The 15,683-nt window shown below is 33.7% G+C and overlaps 1 protein-coding gene across 1 annotated transcript in view; it reads left to right on the forward strand.

Moving 5' to 3' along the window:
• Window positions 1–15,370, forward strand: part of NUP37 (nucleoporin 37) — a 39,358-nt gene extending 23,988 nt beyond the window's left edge. The window contains exons 6-10 of the mRNA XM_039877958.1: window positions 7,806–7,896; window positions 12,088–12,269; window positions 12,758–12,808; window positions 14,607–14,700; window positions 15,107–15,370. Of these exons, the coding sequence (XP_039733892.1) occupies window positions 7,806–7,896; window positions 12,088–12,269; window positions 12,758–12,808; window positions 14,607–14,700; window positions 15,107–15,220 (532 nt within the window). The 3' untranslated portion in view covers window positions 15,221–15,370. The remainder of the gene's footprint in view (window positions 1–7,805; window positions 7,897–12,087; window positions 12,270–12,757; window positions 12,809–14,606; window positions 14,701–15,106) is intronic.
• The last annotated feature ends 313 nt before the right edge of the window (window positions 15,371–15,683 follow it).

A 15,683-nucleotide genomic window follows, 5' to 3' on the forward strand; every position in this document is an offset into this window, starting at 1 on the left:
AGTAGGATTGTTAGCCATTCAGCCTCATGTTCTATACCATATCCTTTATGGTCATTCGTTATATTCACCGTATGCAAAAATATGCATAAACATAAATTCTTATACACATAAACATAAATATCTGTGTGTATCTGTATGCATACGCACAGGAAAATATAAATACTGGTGTTCATAATTATGACCCAGCATCATCAAAAGAAGGTTAAAATTCTATGTGAGAGGTAAATAGTACATATTCATTTGGAAAGATTTATTATCCCCAACCTCCAAAAGAAGGTAAAAATGGTGTATAAGTGTTTAATGGGTTAAGCTTATTATTTTAAAAACTCACAGAACATCTCATTCCCAGTTAGTGCCAAATAACAGATGTTCTTGTATATTAAAAACAGTACTGTTCTGTAAGAACAAGTCAGATCAACAAGTATTTATTAAACATGTTTAGTATAGCCAACATTTAGTACTTTGGGGGATACAAAAGAAATAGAAGACCCAGTACTCACTGTAACTACAAAGGATGTCAAGTAAATCCCTTTCCTCCTCCTCCTCCCCCACAAATATCTTTTAAAATAATAGATAAAATTTATAGTGAAGGAAAATTGGCTTCTAGAAGAAACCAAGGAATTCTTAGTTTAAGACGAAAATAATAGAGGCAAGTAATGTGCCTGCCATTCACTTTGACTATAAAACATGGGATATTAGTACTTGTCATGTTCTAGCTGTCATCATTTTTTTAAGAAATGGGAGTAGTGGGATATAAAAAATATAGAGTAAGAATGTTTTTTTAGGGATTTAAACAAATCACTGGATAAGGGAATACTAAATTACTTAAGATACTCATAAGCCAATAGTGTCATATTTTGAAAAATTTTATAAGAGGAAAAAGAATGTTTTTCACGTCTTCTCTGTACCCCATGCTAGCTGAGTTCTTTCCAAATTACCTCTGTTCATGTATATTTGAGAGTCTTCAAGATCCCTAGTTAAGATGGAGTTTTCCTCCCCTATCTTTACCCCAACTGGAATCACAAAATATGTGATCTACTTAAAAAGAGTCCTTGTGGGAAACAGAGAATGAAGGGGAGAAAGAGCCTTCAAAGGTAGGCCAAGGAAGCATCCCTTGGGATGTTAATCTCCATTTAGGAGCAAATAAACTGTGTCTAAATAATTCTAGGTACAAAGTGAAATCAGGAGAATTTATATTATTCATTATAATGTCATGGTTAAATAATTCTAAAAATAAAGTTCTCTGCTTGTCATCTAAAATTCTCTCTAATTTTTGATAACATTTTAAAGAAGATCTATTCTTTCATAGTTCTAACAAGAGCTTTCTTTAAGAAGCGGATAAAGTAGACAGTTTGTGTTAAATTTGGTAATAGTTTGTCTCCAGCAAATGGAACATAAGGACTTTGTATTTATAAGAACTATCCAAAAATTATACCAAAACCTGTTAATCACTTTTGTAGACTTTTTAAAATTCAATCAATGAAATAATATGTTAATGAAAGATTATAATAGAATGAAAGTTATAAAGTGATAAAAGAATTTTCTGAAATTTTATATGATCGTATACTGGTAACGGTACTCTCTAGCATTCAATTCTTTGTTCTCTCTCTTGTGCCCTTGTAGATGAAATACAAAACCAGTACTTCATAAAGCGTATTACCATATCAGTGATTGCAGTAACTTAAGCCTGCTTTATGTGGCCCTCATGTGGTTGCAGTAAGTGAATTATATAAATGAAAGTCATATCCATAAACATTTTTCAGGTTTATTTTGAAAGTCTACTGATGTGACTGATAAGAATACTTGCCCACATTTACAGCATACAGCCAAATTTTAAGTTATAAAGTATATCAAAATTTTTCTTGGAAATAATGAAATACTAATATTTGCAAGGTAGTATAACTGGTATTTGTATTTAGGAAAAGTCCTTGAAGATAAAATCATTACATATGATCTGCTCGAAAACTACCATATGGTATTTTTGTATGTGTGATTGAGAGTTTAATTTTGAGGTTTATTTTTAAATGTAACAAAATTTCTCACAATTCCTATCCTTCAGAAATATATCTGATTATCTATGTAAGTTAAATAAGATGTTAATTCTCCTCTGGGGTGGCCTCAGGTAGTTTTCTCACCACTGTGATAGTTTCTGCTAAATTTGTTTTTTTAACCTCTCCACGTCTCTGAAGATGTACAGTAGTAGGTGGTTTTTTGTATGGTATAGTTGTTTATTAGTGTTATGTTTGAAACAGGCCACTTCTCCTTTCCCAACACAACACAGCCTTTGATTATTGACCTATTTTTGACTCATTATTTTTAATTATTGAAGGGTAAAATAGTAAGTTTAAGTAATTATCTCTCATTTTCACCCTTAGAATTTTTTTAATCTTAAGTCAGTAAAATTTCTAGTAATGCATTTCTTTTATCATTAATACTACTAGTACATTAAGATTACTTGCTTAGTAGTTTCTTACCAAAAAAGCAGAATTAGTCTAGTCTTATTTCTGAATATATTTGAAACATACATGTTGAAAGTACTCTTTACAAAATTCTTATTTTATACTCTTATGCCATTTTGTTGCCTCCGCTCTTGAGGCTTTTTGCCTAGCTGCCAAAGTTTTCTGTAGTCTGAGCCACGAGCTGAGTTTATTTATTCACCACTCTAACCTACCATCCCCACTGTCAAGATTTGTCCATCAAACCCTAGATTTGTGCTTTCAATTATATGGTTCCCCAAATCTGAACTCATTTTGTACTTAAAACCAGATATTTTAGCACTGAATTATTTTGTAATTTTTTCACTTTTCTTCCTAATTGTTCCCTTACTAAGGAAATACACCATGTCTATCTCTTTTTTGAATATCCATAGCATGATGAGTAACTTAGTGATTATTTAGAAATGAAAGGGGTAAATCTTCATTTTGCTATCACAAATTCAGTGAAAAATATGTTTCTTGTCTAAAAATGTTGGAGGTCCCTTTCCTACACCTAATAACATTATAACATTTAGTCCCTTCTCATCACATCTTAGTATTATGTTTGTTCTTGCTTTCATATTTAATTAATACAGTGATTCATGTGATCCAGTCATGTCTTTTAGATTGTGGTTTGTATTTTTCGCTATACCAGTTGCAGAGGACCAAATGGATACAGATGTGTCCTTTAATGTCATCCATTCCTTCTTTGTCTCTGTTGCCAAAAACATTTGGTGGCAGAAATTTTCTTCTAGATTGAACTCCCTAATAGACAATGAGCTGCCAATTAAAAATGGAGAATAACAAGAACAGAGTATCACCCAGGAAATTTCCTTTTGAATTCTCAGAGGGAGCATCTCCCTCTACTAACTGACAATTTAAAAGACCTTTGAGAATATCTAGGATATACCCAATCTGCCAACAACCAACTTAATGAGATCTTATTAAATGGGACAGCTACATTTAAGTAATATATGGTGGGAATACTTGATGTTCTGCTGGAAAGCACTCAGCCTGAAATGACTTAACAATAATCTACCAAATAATTTTAATAATAAAACTAGAAAAAGTAAAGTAGATGTAATTCATGATCTTAGATCTGTATAGCTCTTCATCCATACATTTTACAGCTAAATGTTAGAGTTCTACGTAGGACCACAGAATTGGGAGTGATTGGAGATGCTATAATTATAGTCAAATTAGGTCGAAACTGTCGTTTTTCTACACTTGAAGAGTGATGCAATTTTTACTCCAGTGCCCTTTGATTCAGTCTTCTATATTATTGGCTTCTTAATATAGCAGCAGACTAACTTTACCTTAAAACCTTTTTCTTTGAAATTTTCATTGCAAACATTTAAATAGGCATACATATATATTCTGTAGCTCCTGATTTTGGATCAAGGTAGTTTAACTTGATAATATTATATTTTTCTACTTTTATAAATGGTCTGTTACTTTCCATATGTTTGATTATATGTATTAACAAGGCTGTGAAACCTTTTCTTTCTGTGATGTACCACTTTTCTGAAAAGTCTGTTTATATAGTTACAGTTAACTTTTAGGTGGTTTTATTTATTATAAATGAATATATTAACAAATTTGGAAATAGTGATATGTGAATTTCCATATTTATGAATTTTTTTTCCCATTACAGTAGAAACTCCCTTATCTGACAGGGTCTAAACTCATAGTTTCTTAGATAAGCAAAAGTCAGTAAACTCAGGAAATCATTTTAAAGGGATGTCTACCTACTTTATTTTCCTATACGACATATATATGAATTTGTCAACTTGCCAATCTTTTGACATTAGGCCAAGGCTTTTTTTCCCCCTTAATTTATGAGTTCATTGATTACCATTGGACCTCTGTTTTTGCATAAGCCACATCCATGATACAGTGCCTACAATGAAAACAACACTTGCTAAGCAGTCTTAATTCAAATATATCTAGATTTTTATGATTTTTATTGCTTAATCTTTTGTAACTGTCACATGTACCTGATTTAAGAGGCTTTTTTTTTTAATTTAGAAACTTACCTTAACTAACCTTATATATTTCGCTATACCAGTTACAGAGGACCAAATGGATACAGATGTGTCCTTTAATGTCATCCATTCCTTCTTTGACTCTGTTGTCAAAAACATTTGGTAGCAGAAATTTTCTTCTACATCGAACTCCCTAACAGACAAGTTAGTTGGCATCAACTTAATTTCATTGACACTCTTTCACATTCATATTCTGTCAGCTTATGTAATATGAATTATTTATATTAATAAGCATGGGTTTATGTCACTTACAAACAGTGGTTTGCTAGCAAAGAACCCATATTCCCTCTTGGTAAGCCTACAACAATGCACATGTAAGAATATTAAGAAGTGGCCTTCTTCTTGTCAGTTCCACAGAGGGAAAAGGAAGAGTCCATCAGAAGGAGGTCAGTTAAGAGAGATTTTACTGTATATGTTGTGTTCACTACATTTTAAAACCGATGCAAATTTATCCATCAATACATGATATCAGAAAATGTGTTAGAGAAAGTTTAGGCTTTTTCAGTTAGTAATTTAAAAGAAATATGAAAGAAAAATGAGGTACAGCCTATTTGGTGAACTATTTGACAATACCTGCTAAAGTTGAACATATTTGTAAGCTATGATCCAACAGCTCCACACCTAGGTTTGTACCTAGCAGGTGTGTGTGTGTGTATAGTGGGGCACTGGGCATGTGGGTTTCTGTATTCACTAAAACACATGTGCAAGAAGATTTATAGCGGCATTGGTAATAACGGAAACAACTTAAATGTCTGCCACCAGTAGAATGGATAAGTATATTGCAGTTTAATTAATGGAATATTACATACAGTAATGAGAATGAACAGAGAGTGCAACAACATGCAACAATGTTGGTAAATCTCACAAAATAATGATAAGTAAAAGATGCTAGACCAAGAAAATACATACCATGTGATGCCATTTATATTATCTTCAAACGCGCAAAAGAAGCTCTGGTGTTAGAAGTCAGGATACTGGATACCTTTTATGAGAGAGCAAGGAAATATGGCTGGAAGGAAGCATAAGACAACTTTTGGAGTTCTGGAAATAATCTCTTAATTTGGGTACTGTTCTCTTTGTGCTCTTTTTGATCTGTATGCTTAAGATTTGTATATTTTTATTATGTATGCTGTGTTGTAAAAAATGTATCAAAAAAAAAAAAAAAGAGATTTATCTGATGAGACTAATATTAACTAGACGAGCCATGTAGTAAAGACACAGAAAAATGTGTTCTGCTCCACAAAAGGATTTGAGAAGAGCTTAATTATGGAATCTATCAAAAAGGGGAATAAGACTTAACAACTTAAAGTGTACCATCTGTAGCTAATTTAGTTATGATAACTCATTTCAGCCTAATTTGTTATATTTTGCATACTTAGTACTTGGATTATGCAACCACTGAGAATTATTTAATAAGCATATAATTATAAACCATAAATCATTTTATCCTAGTCCTGTAAAGTAATCTGGATCACCTTTCTTATTTTTAAGTTGTTTATTTTTAAAGTGTCAGGTTCTCTTCAGATAAAATGCTGTTTAAAAATTAGAAAAAAATTTGTTTCATTGGATAGGAATACACTTCATTAATTGACCTGTTTTTATAGATTATCCATATTTTCTACCTTTTTGGTTTCCTTCATTTGAAAGAGAAAAAAATTATGAAAATATTCTGTTATCTATTTATTCGATTTATATAAAAGCAAACAAAAACCAAATACATATTAGAATAAGATCAAAAGAATAGAGCCTTCAAACCGTTCTCTCATGGGACTCACTGAATTAGCAAGACAAATTCCTACTATTTTAATTGTGGTAAAAATATGTTAGCCCAGCACTTTATTATGCAAAAGGCAATAGAGAGGAAAGAAATATTCAGTTGCCATAATTAATAATCTTATTCATCATGGGGAGTGAAACAGAATTGCATAAATTCTTAGTAAATGTGATTCCCCTCTTCAATTAAATTCTAATTCTCTCCCTTGTGTTGTAAATACAGATGAAAAGTATTGATTTGGCAAGAGAAAAGAGTATGCTTCAAAATTATCTAATCAAATATGTCATCATTTTGAAAAACATTATGTTAGTTATGTGTTACTATGATATTTCAATATTAGAGACCCTATAATTTCTCCAAGGAAGAAAAAACATTTGGAATAATGTGGTTTGATGCAGAATAAGTAGCATTGTTCAATAAACATCTACTTTCTTTGAAGTAAATTTTTGCCTGGACTTTAAAAATATATTGTTTAAGTTTGTTGAAATTTTTTATGATCCATAATGAGGTATGAACTATAAAACCCAGAAGAAATTGTCCAAGGCATTCTAATGAATAGGTTCAGTTTTTAAGGACCAGAATTCTGTACGCACTTTGCCAAACACCCACCAGATTTCTGTCTCCTGCCATGCCTACTCTGTGCCACCCTCTGTACCAGTAAGATACAACAGTGGCTGAGTGTGGAAAATGAACTGGAAAACTAGCAATTTGGGTGGTGGTTAGCACATCTCACAACAAAGTTCAATTACTAAGATTTCTGAGTCTTGATCTCCATTTGGGATAGTAAAGAAATTGAGATGGAAAGTCATGTCAGTGATTAGCTTGATCCTTATTGCTATGGATTTGCAAGTATTGAGGAGAGGGATATTAGAAGGAGTCAAGTATCTTTTACTTCAGACCACCTTGAATCTGATAGCTATATCAATCAAGTCCACCTTTGAGAAAAAGAATCAGGGAGGTGAGCCAGATCAAAAAATATAAAATAGAAGGTAGCCCCTGGCTTGGAAACCCAAATGCAGAAGGAATAAGCAACTATGGAATATCACTGTCTCCCTAAATTCACATCAGCTCATACTAGCTTCTTTATATGTTATTTTGAAAATGGAAGCACTGGTGTGTGTGGATGGGGGAGGGTTTGCTCCCCTAGTAGAAATTACTGCTAATTGAAATGACTATTGATGTAGGAATACAACCAGATAAGTTTAAGATTCTGCCCACAAAATAAGGAGTATATGAATAATTGAATTTGGTTATTGTGTTGTTGTGTTAAACTAATTAGAAAATGTACGTGACAGTTTTTCCATGATTACATATGGTAAAAATTAAGTTCTTCATACCTCTTTCACACTGTCTAAAATAATTATGTTCTAATTTTCTTTAAAATACATACTTTAAGTACAGATGTCTACCATTTAATCTTTAGTTAATAGCATTGAGTAAATTCATGGAAATTTTCTTTTTTTAGTAGTGATATATCAAATATTTAAAATCATGCTCCTTTTCTTTTCATAGGATTTGGAACTTGGAAGGACTACAGACATCTCATTTTGTTCTTCATTCCCCTGGAATGAGTGTGTGTTGGCATCCCGAGGAAACTTTTAAGGTTGTTATTTATAATTTAGCTTTCTTTTATCAAACTGAAAAAAAACATATACATATGTAATATGGAGGAGAAGAAATCAATGACTTTCACCTCAGAGACTCTAATTGTCACATATGTATTTAGATTCATCTAGAAATCTCTACCTTAAAAGCTATAATTTTTATTTAACAACCATCATCCATAAATGGCAGTTATTCAGAGTACACTTTCCCTGCCTTGGTAAATTGCAATCTAAAAACTGATGCCCAGGCTATAAAAGAGAAAAAAAAAGTTAAATCCATGCTTCTGAGCCATAGTGTATAAACAGAAAACATCAGAGGCATAAGGCAGATTTTACCTAGCTGCAGTGATATTCAATTCCTATTCAAAGTAGAGCTTTCTGAAATTCTAAAAATACCACTTGACCTTAACTAATTTCATTCAGAAGATGGAAACCATTCGACAAGAGTTCTCTCATCCTCCGGTACCTTCTCTTGGGCATCACTCATTTTATTTTATCTTTCCCTAGAATCTGAGAAGTTACCACATTCATCTTCTTAAAGTTAATCCTTAAATTCTTTAGAGCAGATGCCAGTTCCTTAGGCATCCTGTGTTCATAGGCCTCTAATGTCTTCATACTTCTCCACTGACTCTTCTGCCCTCACACTTGCACAAAAAGAAAAGCTTCATTCATCATAGCAAACATAAAGTACTTGCATACGCTTGGCCCATTGTCAGCATTTCATATGTTGGCTCATTTAATCCTCATGACAGCCTTATGAGATAGGTACTATGATGATCCTCATTCTATAGCTAAGGAAATCAAAGAAAGCTTAGAGAAGCTAAATAACGTGCCCAAGATCACACAGCTGCTAGGTAACTGAAAAAATTGGCATTTAAACCCAAGCAGCCTGCCGCATACTTCTTGCTCTTAACCAGTACATTCTTCTGTCTCCCCTTTTTAATTTTAATCTATTTTCTTCACACCTATTTCTAAATGTTTGAACCTTTCACTTCATCTTTCCCCAATCCTTGGTCTAACTCTATAATCTCATTCGGTCTCCACTACTGTCTCAGAAGTCATTGGTGATGTTTTTAACAAGTCCAATGGGCTTTTTTTCCATTCTTAATCTCAAGGCAGCTTTTTATACTTTTGCTCACTTCTTTCTTGAAACCTTGCTCATTCTGTCTTTAAAGCTGCATTATTTATGTCCTCTTGAGCATCTTTCCATGTATCTTCTCTTTTTCTTTCTCCTCTGTCAACTCTTCTTTTACCTTGTATTTGTGAATTGTTGGAAGGGGTAGTTCTCACACTGTACACTTTATTGTAAGGGAGTGTAAAATAATGAATTAAGTCCTTGCCCTTATGTTACACACTGGCTTATAAAAGAGAAAAACATGCACATATAGCAACATAGACCTTAAGTATTAGAATCAAAAAAAATCTGGTAAGTAGAAGAATAACATAATGAAGGATTAATCAGATATGCTCACAGCCTCTACAGAGGAAGTAGTCCTGAGTTGAGGTGCCCCAGACTATGTAAGTTCTCTGAGCCCTGGGATTCCATGGCAACTTGTTTTAGGCCTATTGGATTTTTCATCAGTAGAATTATACTCTGTATATTTGCATGAGTGAAGTTTTCTAATTTATTCATGTTACATACATAGGGATTATTTCCATGTATAAGTATAATTTCTGAACCCGGTCCTAAATTTTGTTTTATAGCTAGATTTCTCCCCTATAGCAGTGAATCTACTTGAAGCATAATCAGGGATTCTACCAAAATATTCATATTGCCCTGTATAAATACATTATGCTACTTTTAAAAACTGTGACCTAGATGAGGAATGAGAATATTTATTACAACCTCTATCCCAAAACTTATCTAATTCTTAATTTGTAGTTATTTCAGATCCATTTCTCCCATATGCTTTAATTTCTGTTTTTCTTGTAGATATCATTAAAATCCCACCCCATCCCATCTCTTTTTTTTGTTTGTAAGTCCCTGCTCTAAGTCACGTAAACCCAGAATCCTAAACTTAGCTTTGATATCTTCCTTCCCTATAACACAAACTTTTTTAGGTCCCTTAACTTTTCCTTCACTGTTACTGGAATACATTTCTCTCTATCATTAAGGGGCATTCTTCACTTTTCTGTTCTCACAAGTAGCTCTTGGTAAGCCTTAGCTTTCTAAAATCTTTTGGCTGTCCACTCTTTGATTGTTCTTGCCTGCTTTAGTTAGACTGATCTTAAAATACGAGTTTCAACATGTCAATACTAAACTTAAAAACCTAAAATACAGAAAGATGACACAAAAGTGATTAAGAGTATGGACTCTTGAGTTAAATGCCTAGAGTCACATCCCAGTTCACTACTTACTAAGTGTGTGATCTCTGGCAAGTTACAAAAGCTCTCAAACACTGCTTTTACTTTTCTCATCTCGTAAAGTGGAAGCTCATGAACCAGAAATGAGTAAACATTGATAAAATCTTTAAAAGAGAATAATAATCAGTCAGCCACCTTTAGCTGTTTGTCATTATTGATGTTATTGTTACTACTAACACAATCTAGTGGTTCTCAGTGGTCTACTCTGTCAGATCAGCCCAGAATTTTTGCTCTGTTATGCTTGGTTCTAAAAATGAGGCAGCCAGAAAAGATTACCTATCTCATAGAATTTTTATGAAAATCATATGAGATATAAACTACACAAGTGTCATTTAATATATAAAGCACAAAGCAAATTCTAGCATTTAATAGTAAAAGATACAAAAATCAAAAGTTCTCCAGAAACTAAACTCTTAAATCCAATGAAGCTAGGATTTCAAGAAGCAATAATAACAGAACCAAGAGTTTAACATGTCTTGGGATCAGAGAGATGGGTCTGAGGACCTTCAGACTCTGGCCCTAAGGAAAAAGGTTAGAGAGCCTAAAGGAAATGAGGTGTAGTCGTCCACAGTTGTTGAATGCTTTCTCCATGCCAGGAACTGTGCACAGTACTTGACATGTGTTCTCACATGTAGTCCTCACAGAACACTCTGAGCTTGGTAGCATTACCCATTTCATAGATAAGAAAACTGAAGCACCAGATGGTTAAGTAATTTGCCCAAGATCACACAGTCACAGATCTGATCTCAGTCTGGTTCTGTGCTACTTAAGATATTTCCTCCATGAAAATTCAGTGCATATTACTGTTTATGGTTCTGAGAAGTCCTAAAGGAAAAATTCTCCTATAACATTTTTAGATCCAGCAGTTCCTAAACTTAAGTCTTTTACTCTGCTTTTAACACCTCCCCCCGCCCCCAAAATCTATTGTCACAATTGAGGACAGTTTTAGAAATAGTAAATAAGAAGCAGATTTTTTTGCTAGAGCTGAGCTTTCAGTCTGACTTCAACCTATAATAGCTAATGTTGTCTGAGTGCTTATTTTGTACTAATACAGTTCTAAGTGCTTTACATGTGTTAACTCATACTGTCTCCCAGGAGTCCTATGAAGTAGGTAATGTTATTAGCCTTGTTTTTACTAATGAGGACCTGAGGCACTGAGAGGTTATTTGCTCAAGATTAGATAGCTCCTGAGGGCAGAGCTAGGACTTACCCAGGCAGTGTGGCTACCCAGGTTGTACACTTTAACCCACCGTGCTTTATTGCCCCTCTTCGTTTAGAACCTGGGCCCTGATAGACTTGGCCCTTCCATAGTCCATAAATTATACCCGATCTCCTCAAGATTTTGAGTCAGGTTGAAAATCTCCAGTATTTTTAGTAGGTCCTGATAAGTTTTCCTTGGTCTCCTCCCACTTCCAGTCCTTCCTCACCCTTGGTTATGTAATTTGGTTTTTGCTAGAGCTGAGCAAATTACTTAACCATAATTACACACCAGACCACTCACTCTTCAGTCTTCACAATCTAGCATCGTAGTTAGACAGACCTGGGTTCAAGACCTGGGTTCAGACCTGGGTTCAGAAGAGGAGACTGAGATGAAAAGTGTTTAAACTTGTTGAGGTCTTACTGCTGGTCCGTTGTTTGAATCCATGGATGCAAAACCTGGGGATATGGAGGGTCAATTGTATATTTATTGGAAAAAATCCTCCTATAAGTGGCCACGCAGTTCACTCATGTTCAAAGCTCAATCCTGTATAAATTGAATCTCGCCTAATTCTCAGATCGGCTAGTGAATTAGGTAGTTGAATTTTCTTTATTTTTCTGTCTTACAGCTGATGGTTGCAGAGAAGAATGGAACAATACGATTTTATGATCTTTTGGCCCAACAGGCTATTTTATCTCTTGAATCAGAACAGATGCCATTAATGTCAGCACACTGGTGCTTAAAAAACACCTTCAAAGTTGGAGCTGTTGCAGGGAATGATTGGTTAATTTGGGATATTACTCGGTCCAGGTACTTCCTTAATATGTTTATCTATTGCTTACTAAAATAATCAGTCACTATTGCTCCGTGACCCACTGAGCCATTTTTGTATTCGTCGCCCTCACTATAGAGCAAAAACAAGTGTCTCCTATAGAAGGGCCAGAGCCGTGGGTTTTTACAGAACAGAGGTGGGCATCTGTGCTTTGCAGATTTATTTTGATAGTAATCCTGAAAGAAAAATGCAGAGGAGGAAATCTTTGATCTGAGCAATGTTAAAAAAAAAAAGAAGAAAAACACTGACCCTCTTGAATGATGGTGTTCTGTAATAGCTCTAAATCATGTTTCTGTCTTTATCACATTTCATCTATTTTAATCCCATGCTTATTTGGAATTTTGTCACAGTTTAAATATGTTGGGCATTGTTTCTTTTAAAAAGAAAATAGGTTTTAAACCTTAATTTAAGTTCCTCTACTTGAGACCAGCACATAATTCATAAAATCCAAAATATTATCTTTTAGTTACCCTCAAGAAAAGAGACCTGTCCACATGGATCGAGCCTGCTTATTCAAGTAATGTACTGTTTTTGTTGGAGCTATAATTTGATTTTTTGAGTTTGGTTATTTTGTTCATGCTGTGTCACCATCTAGAATACTTTCTCAATCCTCTCCTTTGCCCTGATTGTTTGTGTGTGTGTGTGTGTGTGTGTGTGTGTGTGTGTGTGTGTGTGCAGTATATTGTGTGTTTGAGGTCTTATTTTTTTTTTATGATTCTTTATAAATGGCTGTTTTCCTTTCTTAATTAAGTTTTTGTTTTTGTCTTTTGGTTTAGACAGGGGAGTGATTTGGTTTTTCAATATTCTTTTTAAAAATTTTTTTAAAACAAAACATGTTGCCACTCCAGTACCACCCTAACAATTTGGAGCATATGCTTTTTAATTTTTCGTTCTGATAAAGATATAAAATGTAGGACCCATGTTTTACACAAATACATTTCATTTTTGTGCTTTAAATGAGAACTTGCTTGATATTATATATATGTAATTTGCTCTTTTTTGCTTAAATTAACATACACGTCTACCTTGTTCTTCATCTTATTTTTGCACAACATTCCATTGTATAACGTTTAGGATGCTTTCAGTTTCGAGTACTAGGAAAACTTACTAACAGATACTAAAACCGGTACAACATTTATTATATGCTATATTATACCAATCTAAAATATCCCCAATAAAATTGTAGAACTTGGAGACACCATTATTTTATATACTCCTAAGAAAAAAATGTATTCAACTAAATGTAAGAATGCCATGAATTATAAAATGTATACTGATTTCAGAGATGTAAGTATACATTTTAAAATCAATGAACTATGGTACTAAACAAGAAATCTGGAGGAAGCAATCTCAGGATTGGTTTAGTAGCTCATTAGTGTTATCAGGAGTTCAAACCTTTCCCTCTGCCTGCTCAATGGCGAGACTTTGAACTTGTTGCTTCATAGTCATAAGACGACTGACTACCAGAGTTCCAGGCATCATAGCTTCATATCACATTGTCCAAAGAGGAGAGGAAAGAGCACTCCCTTTTCATTGGGGATTGCTATCCTTGCCTTGAACCAATTGTGTCTCATACCTTGGGGGCTGACACACTGTGCCAGAATGTAGTTGGGGTTCAGTTAGCAAAGGAAAGAGGTTGAATAGCTGTTGGACAAGCAAATAATAATGTCTGCCATACTTTTTTTTTTTTGTCAAGGAATCCTTTCTTTTTCTTATATCTCCTCTACTATATTTTCCAGTTTTAGGATCCGTGCTGCCGAAGCAAGCACACTACTGCACTTACTATAATGTTGAGCATGTCGCTGGAGCTCCATTAACACTCACTGATTCATTGACTCATTATATTCCAATATCTAGGTTGCCCTGAAACGTAAATATTCAGCTATCTATATATTCTGGGTGTTTGTATCATCCCAAGGAGTTTAAACACATGAGTTTATCGTTAACTTATAACAAATGTCAATAAGAACATTAAAAGTGTTTTTTAATGTATTATACTGTGAAATACTTTGTATCTGCCTGATGCCTTCTTGTATCTCCTACCACACTGTCAGCCTTTTGGTAATAAGAAGGGAATTGTTAACCTTGTGTAACTTTGGAACTTAACAAAGAGGCACACAGTAAACACTTAATATTTACAGAATGAGAAAATGAAATTGACTTCCCTGGAATTCCCAGTCTAATTGTCAAGCCATATTATCAAATTTAGGGTTATAAAATTATTATTTTTGTACAAAAACAAATAACCTGTTTCAGAAAAGCTTGTAGTTATCAATAAGATACTATGCTTATGTTTATCCTTTGTTTTTTCTTAGGTGGTCCACAATTAATGAAAACTTGTTTGCAACCACTGGTTATCCTGGCAAAATGGCAAGCCAGTTTCAAATCCATCATTTAGGACACCCTCAGGTAATGTGGAGATGTTTTATGGCATATATATTTTTAATTTTATGTTTTCTACTTTTTTGGTCATAGCCAGTTGTTTAAATCACTAGAGGTAATAGACTTTTTATCAATATTCATATAAGAAGCATTTTATTTCTTCTGTTATACTTCCTCCATTTAAATATAATAATTTTGCTTGCTTGCTTGGTTTAGACTGCAAAAATATTTGAGCCTGGGCTGTACCAGTTTTTCATAGATTACTTATATACTTCATTTCAGCCAGCTGCAAACAAATAATGCTTATTTCACCTATGAGGTTTCTCCTATAAATAGACAGTGTTTCAAAACATTTCTTATTTTCGAAGGGTTGTTTTTGTTTATTAACTTGGATGATTTATTGAGCTTCTTTAATTCTTCACCTGTTTTGTAGCCCGTCCTCATTGGTTCTGTTCCGGTTGGATCTGGCCTTTCCTGGCATAGAACTCTCCCACTATGTGCAATTGGAGGAGACCACAAGCTGTTGTTTTGGGTGACTGAAATGTAAAATAAATTTTCTGGATACCTTAGATCCATAAACTTTGTATTTTTAGTACATATTTGGTAGAATTCCTTATTTTTATATTAAATATACTGTAAGCTCTAGAAATGTCCCATTTGTTTTTGTTAAATAAAAGATTGATGGTTTGAAAAATTATATTCCTACTCTGTTCTATGTGTGCGTGTGTGTGTGCGCGCGCTTTAATCATCTCTTGACTATAATTAACTCAGCAGCTCTAGAAAAGAGATGACTAAAGAAACTGCTTTTGATTTTATCAAAAGTACAAACTTTTTGGGATACACTTTCCAAAGTATATCCCATCTTCTATACCTTAATTATATGCTGTTTCCCTAGTTCTCAGGGACACAAACATTTACAAAAGGAGAAAAAGGTCTCCTTTCACTGTTACTCTGGAAGTAGCTGAATATGTATATGTGGGTATATGCATTTTTTTAGTAATCTATTATGT

The sequence above is a fragment of the Pteropus medius genome, unplaced genomic scaffold, assembly GCF_902729225.1.
Source record: "Pteropus medius unplaced genomic scaffold, Ma_sr-lr_union100, whole genome shotgun sequence".
Lineage (NCBI taxonomy): Eukaryota > Metazoa > Chordata > Mammalia > Chiroptera > Pteropodidae > Pteropus > Pteropus medius.